Below are 21,417 nucleotides of genomic sequence, written 5' to 3'. Positions count from 1 at the left end.
CACTACAATGCAGAGGGGAAAAGATGGTAATTTCAATAAGTCATGATGGATCTATTAAGGATTCATGAAAAAAAAATGTTCTGGACTTCTACTTGATACCATACACAAAAACAAATTTTAGTTTGATTAAAAGTCTAAATTTGAAAAATAAAACAATGCATTCAGAGGAATGTATAGGAATATATTTTTCTAACTTTGGAGTAGGTGAGAATTTTTAAATAGAATACAAAATGCATGTTAGACCTCTTAAAGTGTATTTTAGTAAAATTAAGAACTACTTTTCACCAAAAGTGACCATTGGGTTAAAAGTCAAATCACAGAATAAGAGAAGATAAGAGATTTGTATCCAGAATATATAAATTACTACTACAAAGCAATAAGAATAAATGAAGAGCCCAGCAGAAAAAAACTGGTTAAAAAATTAAAAAGACACCTCATAAATATGATTATCCATGTAGCCAAGAAGTATAGGAAAAGGTGTTTAACTTCATTAGTCATGTGGGATGTACACAGCATAGGGAATATAGTCAATAATATTGTAACAACGTATGGTAACAGATGGTAACTATACTTATCATGATGAGTATTGTGTAATATATAGAAATGTTGAATCAGTATGTTGTATACCTGAAACTAATAAAACATAATGTAAACCATACTTCAATATTCAAAATTTTTAAGTGAAAATTACATTAAAGAAAACAAAGAAAAAGGAAAAAACACCAAAAGAAGGTTAGGATGCAAAGTAATTGCTCTTATATACTGCTACTAGGAGTGTAAATTGGTACAAATATTTTGAAAAACTATTTTGCAAGATCCCCAAAATATAAACATGTATATTTCCTATGAACTGAAAATTCCATTTTTAAAGATCTTATTTATTCATTCATGAGAGACACAGAGAAAGGCAGAGACGTAGGCAGAGGGAGAAGCAAGCTCCCTGTGGGGAACCTGATGTGGGACTTGATCCCAGTACCCCAGGATCATGACCTGAGCCAAAGGCAGACACAATGACTGAGCCACCCAGGTGCCCCTAAAAATTCCATTCTTATGTATCATTATTTGCCTAGAACATAACTGTATACTTAATAATTCAAGAAGAAGAACTACAGAAACCACTTAGAAATAATAGAAAATTTCAGCTGGCCAATTATATAATTAACATGTTATGTTGTAATCGAACACAAATGTATAAATATAAAATAAATATAATAAATACAAAATAATCATTAGTAATAAAAGGAGCACCAATTAGAAAATATAATGGATTGTATATACAATAGAAACTAACTACAGGAAAGATCTAGGGGGAAAAAACCCTCATGATGCATAGGTAATAAAATGCATATCAAGAGAAATACAAAACCTGATTGAGGAATATACATACATTAAAAAGAGTTGATATGGTAAGACTTCCTGTTTTTAGAATGGGAAGATTCAAAATTATGGAGTTATCAATATTTCCTAAATTAAACCAAAAAATCAATGCAGTCCTAATTAATATCCCAATAGGATATTATGGGATATAGAATGTAGAATATGGGGGAAAGAAATAAAATCTAAATACATATTTCCTTTTTGATAAAGTCACAAATTACAATTAAACGGAGTTTAAAGAGTTGATACTCTTGTGGTGACTACCCAGGGAGAAAATCTAAATTCTTTAGCATATGTTCATTTGGAAGATCTGTTGCCAATACACCATTTTATTTTTGTTTTCTTGGGTTTTTTGTTTGTTTCAAGTTTTTATTTAAATTCTAGTTAGTGGGATCCCTGGGTGGCGCAGCGGTTTGGCACCTGCCTTTGGCCCAGGGCGTGATCCTGGAGACCCGGGATCGAATCCCACGTCGGGCTCCCGGTGCATGGAGCCTGCTTCTCCCTCTGCCTATGTCTCTGCCTCTCTCTCTCTCTCTCTCTCTCTCTCTCTGTGACTATCATAAATAAATAAAGAAAAAAATATTTAAAAAAAAATAAAAAAAAATAAATTCTAGTTAGTTTACATATATTGTAAGATTGGTTTGAGGAGTAGGATTCAGTGATCCACTTAACACCAATTTTAGAAGGCTCTTATAACAAGTCACTGGAGTTCTACAAATGACTAACTCAATCATCCATATGTGTTTGATGGCCTCTATTTTCAAGCAATACATGGTCTAGCCCACAAACATTTAACCTTCCCATAGCTATCCTTGGAATCACACTTATGACACATTATGAACTCCCCCTTCTACTCTGGACTTGAGACCCCATGAGCCAACACTCTTAGTTCCTTCCAACCTATCCTGCTTCCACAGTGTTGCTGTTTATTTTAATAAGGTGAAAGAGAAATGACTCCAAACAAATCAGAGGCCCATAATCCCCTCCACCACCACCCTTGTCCCACTTCATATACTCATTTCTGTAAATAAAACCCAGCAGACCAACATCAGGGAGCCCATTTCTCTGACCTCTGTCACCACCTGGCCAGGAGCACAGTCTATCCTCTCTGATTCAGGGATCTCTGGGCACTCTGGAGCAAATGCAGTCGCTGTATAGGAATTAAAGGAAAAATATTGAACATCTGTATGGTAATCAAAATTCCAAGAAGGATGCAGGTGAAGTTATAGACTTTCAGCCAATTCTCCTGTATTGACCAGTATATTGATCCCTAGTAGCTAGTACCTACATGTACATACAAGTGCTAAACATATTTGCCTTTTTTTTGTTTTTATTGAGATATAATTCATATGCCATCAAATTCACCCTCTTAAAGTGTACAATTCGATGGCTTTCAGTATTTTACAAAGTTGCACAACCAATCACCACTATCTAATTCCAGAACATTTTCACCATCCTGAAAAGAAATCACATACCCATTAGTGGTCATTCCCCATCCCTCCCTTCTCCCAGTCTCTGGCAAATGCTAATCTGCTTTCTGCCTCTATGGATTTGCCTATTCTGGATATTTCATATAAATGGAATCATAAAGTATGTGGTCTTTAATGTCTGGCTTCTTTCACTTGGCATAATGTTTGCAAGGCTTATCCATGTTGTAGCATGTAACAAGCATTTCATTTCTTTTTATGGGTGAACCATAACCATAGTATGGATATAACACTAAAAAGTCCCCTCCAAAGTTGACGCACATTTGGGTTACTTCCACTTTTTGACTATTACACAGAATTCTACAATGAACATTTCCATACAGGTTTTTGTGTGAACAGATGTTTTGAATTCTCTTGGTTATATATCTGGAAATGGAATTGCTAATTAGTACGGTTAACTCTAAGTTTTTGAGGAACTGCTAAACTCTTTTCCAAAGGGACTGCACAATTTTCCATTCCCATTAGTGTGTACCTAAGACAGTGTTGCCTAACTCGAGGTCAAAATATTTGTGTTTTCTTCTTAGAATTTAATGGGTTTGGCTCTTACATTTCAAGTCTTGATCCATTTTGAGTTAATTTTTCTATGTGATTCAGGTGGGGATCCAGTATTATTTTTTTTTACATGCTGATATCCTGCTGTCCCACACATTTGTTTTTTGTTTATTTTTTGCCTTTTTTTCCCCACTCATTTTCAGCCACCTGTGAGGTAAACTAGGTAGGTAAATATTATTGTCCTCATTTGGACAAAGATCTTCACTCAACATTGCTATTTTTACTTTAGACTTTGTCACTTCTATGAACTCCCACCCCCACCCCCGCCACCTGCCAATGTAACATCAGAAGTAGGATCTGGTTCAGTAGGCTCCATGAGCCAGTCAAAACCCAGAATTCCATTTGAAGCTTGAGTCAACAGTTATTGTAAGCATAATAGGTCTCCTTTAGTATCTTTGTTTCTATTCAAAAAAAGACATCAAAACAACTCTCCTACCTTTATGGCTCTATACTTATTTGTATATATATTTAAATAAAATTTTATTTTAAAATTGCATTAAAGACTTAAATGTAAGACCCTTGAAACCGAAATTCTTAGAAGAAAACATGTGAAAAACACTTCATGAGATTGGTCTTGGCAAGGATTTCATGGATATGACACCAAAAGCACATGCAACAAAAGTAAAATTGGACAAGTGGGACTAAAAAGCTTCTGCACAGCAAAGGAAACCATCAACAGAATGAAAAGGTAACATAAAGGATGGGAGAAAATATTTGCAAACCATCTATCTGAAAATGGGCAAAATTCTAAAATATATAAGGAATGCCTACAACACAATAGTAAAAACAAAATAAACAAAATGAATCTGATTAAAAAATGGGCTAAAGACTTCCATAAGCATTTCTCCAGAGACACACAAATGGCCAACAGAAAAGAAGCTCAATGTCACTAATCATCAGGGAAATTTAAATCAAAACCACAACTAGATATCACCTCACATCTTAGGATGGATATTATAGAAAAAAAAGAAGAAAGATAACAACTGTTGGTGAGAATGTGGAACAATTGGACCCTTGTATGCTAATGGTGAAGTTGATGCAAATTGGTGCAGCCATTATGGAAAACAATATGGAAATTCCTCAAAAAATTAAAAATAGAAGCACTATATGATCCAGCAATCCCACTTCTGGATATTTATTCAAAGAATTCAAAGAATTGAAATCAAAACTTCAAACAGATACTAGCATCCTCATGCTAATTGCAGTGCTATCCACAATAACCAATATGTGAAAACGACCCAGGTGTCCATCAATCAATGAATGAAGAAAACGTGATGTGTGTACATATAACAGAATATTATTCAGCCATAAAATAAGGAAGGCAATCTTGTCATTTGCAATAACGTGGATGAACCTGGAAGACATTATGCCAGTGAAATGAACTGGTTACAGAAGGACAGATGCTACATGATTCCATTTATATGAAGAATTTAAAATAGTCAAAATCACAGATACAAAGGCTAGAATGATAGTTTCCATGGCCAGAGGGGAGGAAGAAATGGGATGTTGCTAATTAACATATATAAAGTTTCAGTTACACAAGATGAATAATAAGTTCTACATATCTGATGTACAACATCATGCCTACGAATGATGGTACTGTCTTGTACACTTAAGAATCTATTAAGAGGGTAGACCTCATGTTGTGTTCTTATCACAATAAAAAGATTTAAAAATTTCCTTTTCAACTCATGGAAGCATATCTTCAAGAAGCATCTCTAAAGAAACCCAACGTATAGAACAGGTGAAAGTGGAATTTTATTACTCTGCATGAATTAGAGTGTGATTTAAGGTAAATGCCTTAGGGTAAATGCCTTCACACCTTCAGGTGTGAAGACCTAGTTTTATGTTAACTAAAATAAACTACTTATTCATGTACATTGGATAGTAATCTCATAGGATTTGTTACCCCCAAAAAAATTCAATAGGGGAAAAATACTAATAGACTAAAAATAGTTTATATCAATAGTTTTCAAATCATCTTTCAAAGACATAATTGTTCCTAGAACGCGCCCTAATGTTTATTGTGGAGAGTGCTGAAGAGAGATTGAGTAGGGTTTCTATTCAATGCTCGCTTAAAATACATGTCTGAAGTGAGTTTTAGCAAGCAAAATAAACTTCAAATTCTGTTTTAATTAAGGATATATTTTTTTTGTATTACACATTATTTTATTATTTAGAGTATTGTGTACATAGAGGAGAAAGTGTTCTGTTGGATGCTTTTATGTGAGAGAAAACAGATTCAAAGGTATTGATGAAGAAATCACAGCTATTTCAATCAGAATATGGGCTGGAAGCTAATTGTAATTAATATATTTAAGCCAAGTTAATCAGCCCCCAACTTGCCTATAATCTAATTTCCTTTTCCATAATGTAATGGGATTAGGTCCTGTTGCCCCAACTGTTCTTTCTTTTTAAAGGTTCTATTACTTTATGACTGGACACCTGATGAGCCTAATTTTGCATCTTGTTAAACTTCATCAAATGGGATTTGGGACCCTGAATGTCACTAGCATTCAAGGTTTTGTTGTGGAAAAAGAACACTTGTCTTTTGTCAAGTTTTGGTTGCGGATGTGGGTTGTGAATCATGCAATATGCTGCCATACTGAAAAGCAAAAGAATGAAATGATGTCCTTGGCATCCAGAGGGGACTTTCTTTACCAATCCTTCCAACCCCAAAGCCACAAGCATCCTCCTTACCTTCAATATTCAACACAAAAAACATCAAGAAGATATCTAAGGCCAGTACAGTTAGGAAGAAGATGATCAGAAGGACTTCCAATATAGTGAGTTTCCTTGCCATCTAGATGGACACAGATAATGAGAGTTAAGCAAACCGCAAACCCCATCAATCCAAAAGGACAGGCATCATGATTAAAATGTGAACTCATCTGCAAGATGACTTGATTACAAGCATCCCTCCTTACAATATCAAGAGACTATTGGTTTCCACTCATCACAATGTTTACAATTAATTCTAGTCTGTGCACCCAACACCTCTAGAAAAAGAGCCCTTGCCTTTTTTTGTCTCTGGAGGGATTGAATACTGTCCAAGGAGAGCATATATCAGACATAAAGAACTAGAGGTAGAGAGTGAGGAGTGGAATGGAGTACAGGAGGGAGACAAGGGGTTAAGGTGCCTCACAAAGCCCTTTTATTTTTTTATTTTTTATTTTTTTTTTACAAATCCCTTTTAGATGCCACTTTGATCCTCACATCCACCCTACACAGTAGAGTGGAGGGTCACTCTCAGGGAAGGAAAAAGTAACAAAACCTGAATCCTAGTCTTCTTATTCCAATTCCATGCCACGATGGTAAGGTGTTTAGTTATTTAGAAGAGACTAATCCTGTTAAAACTCTGGTAAGAAAAATGAACCGAATCCTGATCTCCAGCACAACGTTTGCTTGCGTGGTCACAGTACACAAACTCACGTAAATTTGGTGGCTCACCCTGGCCCTGCCAATCATGCATCCATAGACTCAGGCTTTAAAATATTTGGTGGATTGGAGTGTGTAGTGATCAGGGAACCCAAGAACTTTGATGCTCGTCCTGGCTTGCATACTAACAGGTGGAGGCGTTAGCTATTTGGATGTGCATTTCTTCACCTCCAGAAGTCAGGTTCTGGAGGTACTCTCATTCTTCTGCTCTAGTTATAGTAAATCTCACATGCTTCGCAATCCCATGACCGCCCCACCATGTCATTCCTTGACCAACTCTCCACCATCTTCAGTACTCTTCCCACTGCCCCTACACACTGGCTATTCCCTGGAATTTATCACTCCCCAGAACTGTTCCACTTGTGAAACTCCTAGCCTCTACTTACTATTTACTGGGCAGAAGCTCATTCCCTTTTACCCTCTCATTGCACTGTTTCTTTATTCTTCGATCACATTGAGGCTTCTGTTCTGTTCCACTCCCTCTTAATCTTAGTCTGTTCTGGCTATTATCCTTCCTTGACGTAGTCCTCAATAGCTATTATTTCTCTCATCTTCCTTGCTCCCCTATATGCTAAGTGAATCCATACAATGAAACCATTGATCCAAACTTCTGCCTTCCGGGTTTATGTGCTCAGCGCAATGTAGATGGCCTTGGGTTCGTAATCTGACAAATACACGGGGCCTTCAAACTGACTGACAATCTTGCCACCTTCTTTCATTCTTCACAGGAGAAATTTCCAACACTAATCCTTGTTTTCAAACCCAACCTTTGTCACCTATGGTGTTACTCTCAGCCAAAATCATCCCCAACATCACAAATAAAACAACTATTTTTGCAGAAACTATTTCATCTCCCTGCTTCTCAACCCAAACTTCTTTATAAAAATTATCCATATCTAGGTAAATTCTTATCTTTCCCCTTTTCTTAAAGGAAGAGTTTTCCCTCCTCTTGTCTAAGCATAACCCTTGTACCTTTTCTGTAGATCCCACACACTTTGAATTTCTCAAAAATCTTGTTCCACCAATTATCCTTCCTCTTTCTTGCATTAAAACCTCTCCCTCCGAATGTGCTCTTTCTCCTTAAAAGTATATCCCAAATCATCCTAAACTCTGGTGACGATTCTGTGTCCTTCTCTACGTACCATTATAGCTTTATTTTTCCTTTTATAGCTAACTTTCCAAAAAGATAATGGAATGCTATCTGCATTACCTTCCTCCTATATTATTGGCATGGCTTCTGTTTCTTGCATTCCACTGAAATTCCTCCTGCCAAGGTCACCGGTGATTGAGCTGCTAAATACAATGGGCGCTCTCTTAATCATCCAGCACTATCAACCACTCCTTCCTCTCTAAATTTCTCCATGTTTGGATTCCTTGATTATCATTTAATCTTGGTTTTCACCCACTTTTCTGGCTTTTCTTCAATTTTCTTTTAGTCCTCTGTTTCATCTAGTATTGACATTCCCTATATTTTCAACATAGGTCTGCCATCCCCTCTTTTAGCGAGCTCCACCATGCATACGATTTCATATAACACCCGAGGACAGTGCAATCTATATTTCTAGCCCAGAGATTTATATTTATATGTGCAACTGCCTATTAGACATCTCACCTGGATGTCCCACACACTTAACCAAATTCAACATGTTTGAACATGTGTTCATCTCTCCCCATACCCCAGTCCCAACTTCCACCAATTCTGCCCAATTGGCCTCTCCTCAAATAATATCTTGAGGAACAGAATCACAATTTCATTAAAAAGTCTGCGTAACTTTTTTGACTCCTCTCTTTCTTGTAGTTCTCATAGCCAGTCACCAGTCAGACTCCTCTCCCAATACTTTTCAAATCTGTTTCTTCCCCTGCATCACTACTAGAAATGTTTTAGTTGGGCCATCATTTCTGAACTGTGACCTGAACTGTGACCACAGCTTTCCCACTGGCTCCTTGCTTCCATTCTGCAGATGGATTCATCTTTCTACTGCACAAACAGGGTTATTTGGGTTTCCTATATTCAAGTCCTCAGTGGTTCTTCAAATAATTTGTAAACTCTTTAGCTTTGTAATCGAAGGTCTTTATGACATTTCCTATGCCCACCTCCCCTGCCTCTTCTCTCCTCTACGTTCTAGCCACACCAAACCAACAACTGTGTAGTGATAACCTTTATTTTTTTTTAATTTTTATTTATTTATGATAGTCACAGAGAGAGAGAGAGAGAGAGAGAGAGAGAGAGAGAGAGAGAGGCAGAGACACAGGCAGAGGGAGAAGCAGGCTCCATGCACCGGGAGCCTGACGCCGGACTCGATCCCGGGTCTCCAGGATCGCGCCCTGGGCCAAAGGCAGGCGCCAAACCACTGCGCCACCCAGGGATCCCAGTGATACCTTTAAATCTATGTGAACAAAGAATTTTCTTTCTTTCTTTTTTTTTTACTTCACCTCTCCTTTAACTGCATTTCCCTGCACCCCTGTTCTTCTCAGCCCTGGCCCAATGCCATGACCATTTCTATTAGTTTTTCCATATGCATCTAGTTTCACTTTTATATTGAGGCAGGATTTTGGTTAATGTGTAATGAGCCAAGTAAAAAAGCACCTTAGTTCTGAAATGGGGGTAAGGACCAAGGATCTACAGATAATTTGCCAAGGGAGGGGGGAGTTAGGTTTGGGATTGAAGTTAGAGTGTATTAACTATTTTTTCCTGTTAGCCTAAATCTATCAAGTTTGTCTCCTCTAAATTATTCAAAAGTTTACTCTAATCTCCATATGATATATATATATAATTATATATATTATTATATATATATAATATATATAATTATATTGCTATGATACCCATACATCAAAGTTCACCAGGCAGGCATTATGATTCCCATTTCATGTAAATGTTAAGGAACTTTGCCTAGCCATGGTTAGTGGTATAACTGAGGCAAACACTAAGGCTCTGCCTCTTACACTAGTCTTTGAGTATTCTTGCTGTCTCCACAATGTCTCCTACACTTCAGAGCTTACAGATCTAGAGGCTGGACCTTCAGTGGTGGAATTTCAGGCAGTGAAAGAAGTCTGACGGATCCACCCCACAGCAAACAATTGTCACTCAGCTTCCCTTCTCCAAGCACTGTGTCTCTCCATGAGGAGACTTTCCTTTCTGGCCTCTACAAACCCAAGGCAGCCACCTATTCCACAATTCCTGAATCCTTGGGGGAGCAGTTTTAACACCTGTGGCTCAGGAAGTTCAGGATACCCTGGGGACAACCTCAAGCATTTTCTTGCCACAAGAACTATTACCATCTTGGCAGATTGCAGGTAGATGGGGATTCCTAAAGGTACAAAGTCTCTGCTACTTAGACACTCTTCCTACCTACAGCCACATTATCAACCACAATTTTAGAAAAATTAAAATCCAGGTTATTATTAAAAATCTTAATGATTGTATACCATTTCTCTCTCTGCCCAAAGAGATGCATCCACTCTCTTCCCAATCCATGTCATTTTCAGCTAGCTTCCAGAAGGGAATACTATTTGTTTATTCTTTCCTGTTTTATCCCAGTGAGAGAGGAACATCATGCATCTGATTTTCTCCATCTGTTACACACACTCACACACACACACACACACACAACACACACACACATATCCCTCTCCTGTCCAGTAGGCCTGTGACTCCATGTGCTATCTCATCCCTTATAGTTTCTGGAAAAGGAAGAAAACATCAGGTTCAGAAGAAAAGTGCGAGTTGTCCAGATCATGTAGCAGAGCAGATAGGGGCATTTATAAGAAAAAAAGAACACTATTTATTCAAAGCACGACATGCATAGGGAAAAGTACTCACCTCATAGCCGTATCCCTTTATTTGTTGCGTCTATCCCTCAGTGGTTCTTGAGGAGCACTGAGCAAAGGTGAGAAGGCTGGTGTCGCCAGCTTCTGCCAGGATTGATTTATTGCCCTGTAAATCTGATGGCGATTGGAGGAGAGGAGGGCATTTTGCAACTGACCATAAAAGGGCCCTTGCTTTCCCGGTGACTTGGAGAAAGCTCCATTTGTTAATAAAAGAGGAAGGTGGGGTTTTATTCTAATAGTTATGCTTCTTCTGTGTTCCTGTTCATATCCAATTACTTTGCTTGTCATACTACATTATACCTGCTTGTCTGTCCCAGTGGCCTAAAGAGTCCAGGAGCTGGTCATCTTCAGTCCTACATGCAGGTCCTGCCCAACACCTGCAGTTTTAAATATATAGCTATTTGTTGAATAAGTAAATGAAAGAATGAATGTCTCATGCTTGGTTCAACCACATTGTTCCTTTTTCCATTTTGTCTCCCAAAGGTCTCTTGAATAACTAAGCTTTCCATTAATTTAAATAAGCCTTCCCATCAGTTATTCTCAATAAAAAAAAAAAAGCACCATCAAAGTAGACATTATATAATCTCAAAGGGGGAAGACATCTCTACTGGAAATTTGTCATGCTCTTTGACTGATCGGCACCTATAAAAAATTTCTAATATTTAAGGAACTTTCCACCTTGAGAATTCTGACTTTCCAAGTAGGGGGCTAGAAATTCTCTTTCACAATCTCCCTTTCAGCCAAAGTAGAGGCAAGTGACCTGTGCTCGGCCAATGAGATGTGACCCGGGAAGAAAGTGGAGAGAAGGAGGTACCATGCAGAATCCAGGATGGTGAAGAGACATTGTTTCAGAGGCAGCAGGGACTGGGAACCTAGTGGCATCCTATGCTCGATATTGGGGGTACAGGCTGCCGGACATGTACTAAAGACAGTGGCAGTGGAACCTCCCACAAGGCAATCAGGCTGCTGTACCTAGCCACATAGTCCACACCAAACCCGACACCCTAGACTTCCTGGAGTTTCGGTGAGTCATTAATATCTTTCAAAATTCCTTTTTGTTCTTAAGCTAGCTAAAGTGGGTTACTTTTATAATGAAATATAATTCACATGCCATGACATTCATCCTTTCAAAGTATACAATTCAGTGGGTTTTGGTATATTCATAGAGTTTTGCAACCATCACCACTATCCAATTCCAGCACATTTTCATCATTCCAAAAGAAAGCCATCACTCATTCGTGATCACTTCCCATTTTTCTCTCCCCCATTTCTGCAGCCACTAATCTGCTTTCTCTTTATACTTTTTTAAAGATTTTATTTATTTATTTGAGAGAGAGAGGAATAGCAAGAGGAGAGCACAAGCAGAAGGGAGGAGCAGGCTCCCTGCTCAGCAGGGAAGGGGCTCCACCCCAGGTCTCTGGGATCATAGCTGAGCCAAAGGCAGATGCTTAACCAACTGAACCACCCAGGCACCCTCTACTATCTTTCTTTATGGATTTGCCTATTCTGAATATTTCTTATAAATAGAATCATACAATATGCAGCCATTTGTGTCTGGTTTCTCCACTTGGCATAATGTTTTCAAAATTCAACCATATTGTTGTAGGTATTAAGTGCCCTCAGGTACTTTATACCATTTTATGGCTGGATAATATTCATTACATTGATATATTACAGTTTGTTTATATATTCATCAGTTGATGTACTTTTCGGTTGTTTCTCCTTCTTTTTGATATTATGAGCAATGCTGCTATAAACAGGCACATACAAGTTTTGTGTGGACATACATTTTCAATTCTTTTGGGGGATACACTTTGGAGTGAAATTTCTGGATCATATGACAACTCTATCCTTACTTTATGAAGAATTGCATTTTCCAACATGGTGGCGGGTAACATATTACATTCCCACCAGCAATATATGAGGGTATATAGTCATATATCCTATATATATAACAATATATGAGGGTATGCCATCTTTCAATGGCATCTAAGATCCATAAATAATGTAGTAGCAATAGTAGTCCATGTTTGCTTCAAACGTTCAGTGTATGCAAGTTTACACACACACACACACACACACACACAGAAACTTGGTTTCTACCTTTATGAACTTCAGGAATGACATAAGCACCTTATCTTTAACTCTAGTAAAAGAGAGCCTTTGTCAGAGGGAAAATGTCCCTGGATCTCATTTCAAATTGGGATGGTATCTTGGCAAAAGATCAAGAAAGGAGATTTATTGCTACATAAGATCATTTTATTCTCTGTGTGATACTTTACTCTTAGCTCCCCACATCCCAGGCTCATTTATGACATCATTCACATTTCAGTGCTGACTATCCCAGCTATTATCTGTTTCCTAAAGTGCAGAAATTAGCTAACTTTGCCATCCCTTCTTGCTCACTAGCAACTGGAAGATACTGGGTCACATACTTGTGTTGATCAATGAAAAAGAGACATTTTGAAGAGAAGAAACAAGCATGCCACTTAATTTTCTTCCAGTTGCTTATTAGTAAAAAGGACGGTAAAGTTAGCTCTTGACAGAACTTATGAAGTGATCAAAGCAAGCAGATGATTGAATCAAGTCAGAAACCAACAATATGCATGGCCCTTAACTTTCAAAGCACCTTCCTCTAAGGCAAGACTCAAAAATCTCTGATATTGCTGTAATGACAAGAAAGGAATGTTGCCGACACTTGGACCACATCTGCCAAGGTCAACACAAACCTTGTCTTTGTAGGTAACTATGATGATTAATATTATAACAAGGATGGTTTTAATAAGAAAAGGAATGAATTTCTTCCTCTTTAAGTGAAAGGGTTTCAGATTGGTTTTTGTTTGGTTGGTTTTTTGTTTGTTTTTTAGCATACCTACAAACAGTTAAAGTGAAATTATGTGGCCTTGGAGAGAGAGATTGTCTCAAAAAGACTCCAACCTTTCCCCAATAGCTTGCCAGGAGTTACAGGTGTAGGTCCATGTTACAGGTCTGCTTCAAGGCAGCCACAAGTGTATATGGCTCCATGTGTATTGATTCTTATTTTTTTCCCCAAGTTTTCATTTAAATTCCAGTATAATATTAGTTTTAGGTGTACAATTAATCATTTTAACTTTTAATATAATAAATACTGATAGATAGAACCCTATGAACAAAAGCTTTGGAATTCTCAATATTTTTTTCAGATTATAAAGAGGTGCTGGGACCAAAATGTTTATGGAACTGGTGACTTGGTGTACTGGTTTTCAAACTTTTTACATAAATATGATGCATGAAATGTATATGAGGCTATATATATATATATATATATTCCACTTGAATAAAAAATTTCAGTGTATGTATTATATAGACTTTTGTATATTAATATCTATGTATATGTATTTAAAATTCTTTATTCAAATAGAATTCCAGTATGTAACTGAGTGATTGACTGAAGACAGGATGGGGAGCTCAGATCCCTGCCAATCTGCCTTCTACACCCACTCCCAGAGAGCAAGGCTAAGCCTCTTTCCAGTGTTTGGAAATTTCAGCTTTGACACCAGCAGTTTGCAGATGAGGAGGCATGATCCCCAAGAGACAGAGTGACTTCACCAAGTCCCTGACCCAAAAGAGTGCTTCTGTCTTTTGTTTTTTGTTTTTTGTTTTTGTTTTTGTTTTTGTTTTTTTTGCTTCTGAGTTTTTGTCACTCAAATGAAAGCCCCAGAAAATGCTCAACTGGTGGATCAAACACCTGTGATTGGGGCTAGGCAGGATGTAACCTTATATGTAAGAAGGACAACTCTGTTCAGAGAGAGAAATTAAGGGAGCCACAGAGCCAGCTCCCTCACTGACCCCCCTCCCAGAGCTACTATGAATCATTTCAGTCCTACAGTGAAAGTCTTCACATCCATAAGGAACTGGCTGTTTAAAAGCCAAAATAGGGACACCTGGGTGTCTTGATTGTTGAGGGTCTGCCTTTGGCTCAGGTCGTGATTTGGAGTCCTGGGATCAAATCCTGCATTGAGCTCCCCGCAGGGAGCCTGCTTCTCCCTCTGCCTATGTGTCTGCCTCTCTCTGTGTATGTCTCTCATGAATAAATAAATAAAATCTTTTAAAAAATAGAAAAAGGATGAATGAATTCAAGAAACATGTGACTAGCTGAGGCTTAGGGACTCTTAAAATGCTAGAGCCACATAGGGACCCAGCCACTAATCTGAAGTCTGAGAAGCAGACATGCTTTAATCTAGGAATTCTTGAACCGAGGTCCCCAGAAATCCAAGGAGTATAAGTATAACTTAGGGAATGTGCAAGTATTGACGGGAAAAATACATCTTTGTTTACTAATTACTAACTGAAATTTAGCATTTTCTTAGATTATAAATGTAAAGAGCAGAGCACAGCAGTCTTAGCAGTACACAGGAGTCTTTCAAAAATAGAAGCACAGATATTTTCATATCACACTAGGAAACAGTAGTAGATATCTCAAAATATTGTCTATGCTGATCATCATGAGGAAATTAGGACATTATGAAGTCCACTGCTAGATCTTGTTATTTAAAGTGATCATTAAAAATGCCTTATGTGTTACTATATTAAATTTTTAAAATATTCATTTAATGTATTTTAATTTAACAGGATTTCTTTAAAATAGTATGCATTCTTGGTGTTTTAAAAAAAGAAAAAAGGGCAGCCCGGTGGCTCAGCGGTTTAGCGCTGCCTTCAGCCCGGGGTGTGATCCTGGAGACCTGGAATCAAGTCCCACGTCAGGCTCCCTGCGTGGAGCCTGCTTTTCCCTCTGCCTGTGTCTCTGCCTCTCTCTCTCTCTCTCTGTGCCTCTCATGAATAAATAAATAAAATATTTTTTTAAAAAAGGCTTAGGGAAGTATACATATTTATTTTCAACACACTCATTTTCAAGGAATATTTCAAGTAAATATTCCTGTTGAACACTAATATGTCATTTCTTTATCCCAAATTTTAACCATCTCAAATTTTAACTAATAATGTTGCAAATTCTGTTTTTATCAGTAGACATTTTACCAGATATAACAGTTGTTATAGTTGCTATGATGACTAAAACAACAACGACCACCTAAGTACATGCTTCTGCAAACATGAATCCTAAGAAAAACCCATCCGGTGGTGTGAGGGAAAGAGTGGATAATCATAAATCTGATCATTCTGTCAGTGGGTTAGACTGTAGGAACTCTGATGCCACAGAGAACAAGACCAACTTACAAGGGTTTGCTAAGCAAGAAGCCTTAACCCCAAAGGGTGGTTAACCAGGGTAAAAATACCACAAAATCCAAAATCTCTTGTAAATTAGCTTGTTTTATTTTTCTCTGGCATTTAAGTTGTACACATTTGTGTAAACGGTGGTTATATATGTTAGACACAGAGCAAAGAAATATGATTTACATATCTTGAAGCACACCACTGCAAAAATAAGTTACATTTTTTACATTCAAACTCCTTCCTTCAGTTTTGCCTGCTTAAATATCATCCTTACCCCTATTCCCATATGCTAAGCATTGCCCTACCCATCTTCTTGCTTCCATGTGAGTTGGCCCTTCTTGTCTCTTCCCCCTGAGTCTACTATTCTGAGACTTCTGTGGTTTCTTCTTATTGTGGTGATGGCTTCTTATCACCATCTTCTGTTTCCTCTCATCTTTCCTGCTAACTCTTCCTGTGTTTCCTTGCTTTCCCCTCATATCATGCTCTCAGCCTATTGCTCCCCTCGCCCTAGAACCAACTAGCCGATGTTCTTTCTGGATACTTTCTTGAGGCATTAGTCAACTCCAGGATCTGGATTGTTCTGGCAAGCTTTTACTTATGTATTCAGCAAGAGTGGAGCCCATTCAATGATTACACACACACACACACACACACACACACACACAACTTCATCATGGACCCAGTTCATCTTCAGTAGATACTGTATGATGAGCCAGCAGTACCATGTTAATCACACAGAGACAGAAAAACAACCCATAGATTTCCCACACTTCCCTATGGCCTACACCACAGGGCCAAGACACAGACAAAAATATGTGACAAAATTAATAAAATACTTTACCCACACTGAGCATGAACCAATTAACTACTCAACAACTTTATAAGCATGAAGTAGAAGTAGTTCCAAAGCTATTCATAATTAAAATCTTGCTCTAAAAATTCACAGAGTGCTTCTCCACGTCAGTGAAATGAAATTATGGAGGCTGATATCTCTGCCGGTCACATCAATGCTTAACACCTGTTGGGAACCAAAGGAAAAGGAGTGGGCATCTGGCAATTGAAATTTCCTGCACTCAAGTGAATCAGACACAATCCAATGGTTCACATGCACTCTGCTACTTTCACAAATCATTGCCTAGCTGTCAGGCAGCCCCCAAATTTTCAGGTGAAGAGGCTGTTTCTTGATTCCTTAGAGTACAAAATTTATTCAGTGATAGGGAAATGACAATGGGCCCTAAATAATGCAACTACCCTAAAACAACTGCACAGAAAATTGGAGATGTCTTCATTTCCATTCCTTGGAACCCTCCTTTCTTTTTCTCCTTTTCCTGTTCCCCCCATAGCGACTTGGTGTTTCCCCAGTGAAAGTCCAACAGTTCAGCTTTTTTCGAGGCAAATGGCTTCCATAAAGTGTCATTGCGAGTGCCGTCAGCAGCTAGTATGACAGTCCAGGAGTGGGTCAGCAACAAGATTGGGCAAAGTCCTTTATGAGCTCTTAGTAGAGTTGGGGAAGTTGGTTGAGAAGAAAGCCACAAGTATGAGGAAACAAGTAAAAAATACAAAACTGAAGGGAAAACTTTTGTTTCAGGCCTTGTAATCAGGAAGGATTATGAAAGAAAAAGTCCAGAAAAAAGCAAGAAGCAAGCACACACAGAAAGATCCATTTACCATGAGGACAAGTGTTGGAAACACCACATTGCACTGATGCTAAGGGGCAAATTTTCTACATATTTAACATTCATGAAATCAGAATGTGTCTTGCAGTCAACAGCTTTAGAATTACTGTGAGCTAAGTAGGATTCATGACAATTGTTACTGTCTGTACATGCATGAACTTCATTGCTATTGTTGGTATTATGAATGGATGGACTATGAACCACTTAAGGATTATTTTAGGAAAAAATAGGAAACCTGACTGGTAGTAAGATCAAGAAAGTGTGAGGATGAAAACTTGTATAATGCATTTGCTAGCTTTGGAAAAAATACCATAGAGATTGGTGGAAGAATTTTTTTGAAATGATATATCACCAATGCTTCTGATAGCACAGAGAAATACCTTAACCCATTCATGCCACATATTCTTCTTTTAAATAATAAGATGGTAATTTGCCATATTCACATACAAATTTTAATATTAAAAGAAAAATCTGTGATACAAATTGGCTAAGGCATTTCTTTTTCTTTTTTTTTTAAGATTTTATTTATTTATTCATGAGACACACACAGAGAGACACAGAGAGAGAGGCAGAGACACAGGCAGAGAGAGAGGCAGGCTCTATGCAGGGACCCCAATGTGGGACTCAATCCCCAGGGGTCCAGAATCACTCCCTGGGCTGCAGGCAGACGCTCAACTGCCAAGCCACCCAGGCATCCCCATTTCTTTCTCTAAAAAAATTATTTATTTATTTATTTATTTATTTATTTATTTATTTATTTGATAGAGAGAGAGATTACAAGCATGGGGAGAGGGAAGGGTGGAGGCAGAGGGAGAAGCCAACCCCCTGCTCAGTAGGGAGCCTAACAGGGGGCTCAATCCCAGAACCCTGGGATCATGACCTGAGCAGGTGCTTAACCCGCATAACTGACTGAGCCACCCAGGCGTAGCAAGGCATTTCTAATATTTCTTCACATTCAGAGTTTACCTTGTCTAAATTACTTTAATGCAAATTTATCAATGTCCATGTGTCCCTACCCAATATTTTCCTCTGTATTGTCACTAACATTAAAATGATAAAAAAAATCTTTGTTTAGAGAAAATTTGCAAAGCTCTCTGTGTGTTTAGAGATTTTAAATGATACGAAAGCATTGTATCATACTTTTGTAATCCTTTTTTTTCCTTCTTCATGCCACATGAAATAATGGGACAACTCTAACTATGGTGTCATATTTGATGGAATAAGGTAGTTCGAGCTGTCTGGGAAGTAGAGCTCTAAGGCAAGGTGAAGGAGTAAAGACAGTTTTATATAAATTTGCAGGGAAGAAAACATATGTGGAAAGAAAGGATCAAGACCCACAATTCCCAATGATAATAAGTCAGAAATTTCCCCTTCATCTCCATGCTGTCCACTGCTGGTGCACTGAACACAGCTTCCCAAAGGGCTCTGCAGGAAAGGCTGTCATTTGGAAAGGAAGTAGGCAGGGACTGCCCTAGGATTAGCCCAGGAAATACCACAGGGGCTTTTCACTGGTCACAAACCTGTGTTGCAGGGTTGTAAGTGAAGGTGGGCGTTATCACCATGCCGCTCACAGAGATGCTGACACTGGAAATGGAAACACTGCCCACTCCCCAGATCTCAACGTAGCCCAGTTTCAAAGGGTTTGCATCGGTGATGTATTTGTTGAAAACTATATGACTCTGCATCATATTCTGTCCATTGGAGATAAAAGGAGACCAGAGGGGAAAACAACAACAACAACAACAAAATCCATTTAAATTTTTCCCAACCTTTTTTTAGGCACAAATATAGGTCATGAAGTTAAGACAATGTGAGAGTCCCCATCTTGTGCCCTTGGATAATGCAGAGTATGATTTCAGCCCTGTATCTCCCGCTTCCAGCTATCATCCAGCTTTGCATTGGCTAAGCACCTGCAGTGTCTCTAGACTCACCCTGAACTCTAGGGAGACAAAAAGTCTCAGCTATCAGGAACTGTATCCTCTACATGTAGAGGAGTCACAAAATGTGCAGACCATCCCAAGGCAACACGGGAGCAAGGGCCAGATAACATAGAAACAATCTGTCCGTCTGTGCCTTGGTGAACTGGAATAAGTTACTGATGAAATATGAATGGGTTTAATCACAGAGAACTTCCTGAGAGCATACTAAATGTCCATTTGAAGTCTAGAGGAAGGGAAAGATGCAAATTAAGAAGACAAGCAGGGAAGGGATTCTAGGCGGTACGTAATGCCCTATGATATCCAGCATTCAACTAAGCCAACAGAACTCTATTCTCTCTTCACAGTACCAGTTACACTCACCTGGCTGGCAGAAAAGTTGGCCAGGTAATAGAGTCCTTTTCCATAGGTGTCTGCAAATGAGCAACAAAGTAAGTGTGATCTGGAGCTGTGCTCTTGAATTCCAATTGCTTACTTGTTGAGAAAGTAGGGATGATTTTTGTTCCTCATTTTACTTTTCTTCTTTACAGAGTTCCATTTTGTGAGCTCAGATGTTCCCCCAAACTCCGCTTACACAGTGTTTGAAATGAGTGTGTATAGATGCACCTGGCTAATAGAATCCCTCATAGAATGCAGTTTCCTGACACCACTCTTTAATCTGCTTCTCTTTCTCATGATCTACCATTCCCCACACCTTCCTTGTCACCTCAGAATTCCCAGATCCCTTGTGCTAGAGGCACACAGATGTGTGCACAGGTGCATGTACACACACATTGCAAACATCACTGGTATCTTGGTCAGCTTGAGAGGTATGAGGCAATTTTTTTAATGCAGTCTCCAGAGACCAAGAAAATACTTTTTTGAACTTTATCCTTCATGTATGCCACAAGTTCATGGAGAATATGAAGCTCAGCATTTCTAGCATAGACATCCCCATCCTAGCTCCAACTTCTGGGGCTTGCTCACTCTTCCCCCATATTCTAGCTTCTTTCTAATTTGCTTACCACTCAATCAGAGGGCTTTGGCTACACTCTAGAGCTATGCCACCCAAGATGGCAGCCACTAATAGTATATAGCTATTTAAATTAAGGTTAATTACAATTAAATAAATAAATTCAGTTCCTCTGATGCACTTGTAACATTTCAAATGTGCAATAGTCACCTATGCCAATGGCTACCATATTGGGCAACACAGATACAGTCTATTTCCATCATTGCACTAGACAGAAATGGCTTAGATAGAGCTAATCGAGCATAAGCCTCCTCCCAAGAGTTTGCCAGTTCCTGTAAACTCCTAATGGAAAATCCCCCCAAATAAATAGCATGGCGGCTAGAGGCATTGTCTTTCTTACTGGGACAGTAAACCATGTAATTAGGAAATGTGCCCTTGAATGTAAACCATATGGAAGTATATCTCACTTGACTACTAAGAAACTCCCTATGGCTTCCATACTGCTATCTCACACAGTGAATTAGGACAGTTGGGTAATGCTGAGAGATTCAGAGCTATACATGAGGCATACAGATCATATACAATAGCTACCATGCACTTAAAATGACAAATGGCTATGTTTAGGAATGCAGAATTGTTTTAACATGGACAGCAGGCCTGTCCCCTAGTCAATGGTATTCACACGAATCCCAGGCAATCCTACTCACCAATGCTTTGCCCATCATCCCAGAAGAGCCAGCCTTTAGCAGCCCCCTCATCATCCAAAGCAACCTTGAAGCCTATGAATTTCTGACGGCTGCAATGAGGTAGGAAAGAGCCATTAGCTAAAAACAAAACCACAGCCATAAACCAAGAGTTTTCATAGAGACATAATGGAAGTGCTTCATAGTATAAAGACTGGGTACTAGGATTCAAGAGACTTGTGATCTAGCTCTAGTTCTGTCTCCAGTGGCTAT

The 21,417-nt window shown here is 38.5% G+C and overlaps 2 protein-coding genes across 6 annotated transcripts in view; both read right to left on the bottom strand.

Annotated features, from left to right (window-relative positions):
* LOC140605253 (probable maltase-glucoamylase 2) overlaps nucleotides 1-10,813 on the bottom strand; it is an 87,348-nt gene extending 76,535 nt beyond the window's left edge. The window contains exons 1-3 of one of the 2 annotated variants that reach the window (XR_012007962.1): nucleotides 10,678-10,813; nucleotides 6,117-6,219; nucleotides 2,448-2,527 (exon numbers count right to left, since the gene is read on the bottom strand). Coding sequence is in view for 1 of the 2 variants with exons in the window: in XM_072777488.1 (XP_072633589.1) it covers nucleotides 2,448-2,527; nucleotides 6,117-6,219 (183 nt within the window). In the remaining variant the exon portion in view is untranslated. The remainder of the gene's footprint in view (nucleotides 1-2,447; nucleotides 2,528-6,116; nucleotides 6,220-10,677) is intronic. The other variant, XM_072777488.1, reaches the window with a different exon arrangement.
* A 5,161-nt stretch (nucleotides 10,814-15,974) lies between these two features.
* Nucleotides 15,975-21,417, bottom strand: part of MGAM (maltase-glucoamylase) — a 97,275-nt gene continuing 91,832 nt past the window's right edge. For all 4 annotated transcript variants that reach the window (XM_072777491.1, XM_072777492.1, XM_072777489.1 and 1 more), the window contains 4 exons: nucleotides 21,169-21,257; nucleotides 19,873-19,922; nucleotides 19,093-19,263; nucleotides 15,975-16,914 (listed from right to left, as the gene is read on the bottom strand). In XM_072777491.1, coding sequence (XP_072633592.1) covers nucleotides 16,837-16,914; nucleotides 19,093-19,263; nucleotides 19,873-19,922; nucleotides 21,169-21,257 — 388 coding nt within the window. In that variant the 3' untranslated portion in view covers nucleotides 15,975-16,836. The remainder of the gene's footprint in view (nucleotides 16,915-19,092; nucleotides 19,264-19,872; nucleotides 19,923-21,168; nucleotides 21,258-21,417) is intronic.

This window comes from Canis lupus, chromosome 15, assembly GCF_048164855.1.
Source record: "Canis lupus baileyi chromosome 15, mCanLup2.hap1, whole genome shotgun sequence".
In the NCBI taxonomy this organism is placed as follows: Eukaryota; Metazoa; Chordata; class Mammalia; order Carnivora; family Canidae; genus Canis; species Canis lupus.
The sequence above is the reverse complement of the archived record's forward strand: the minus strand, read 5'-3'. Positions and strand labels throughout refer to the sequence as shown.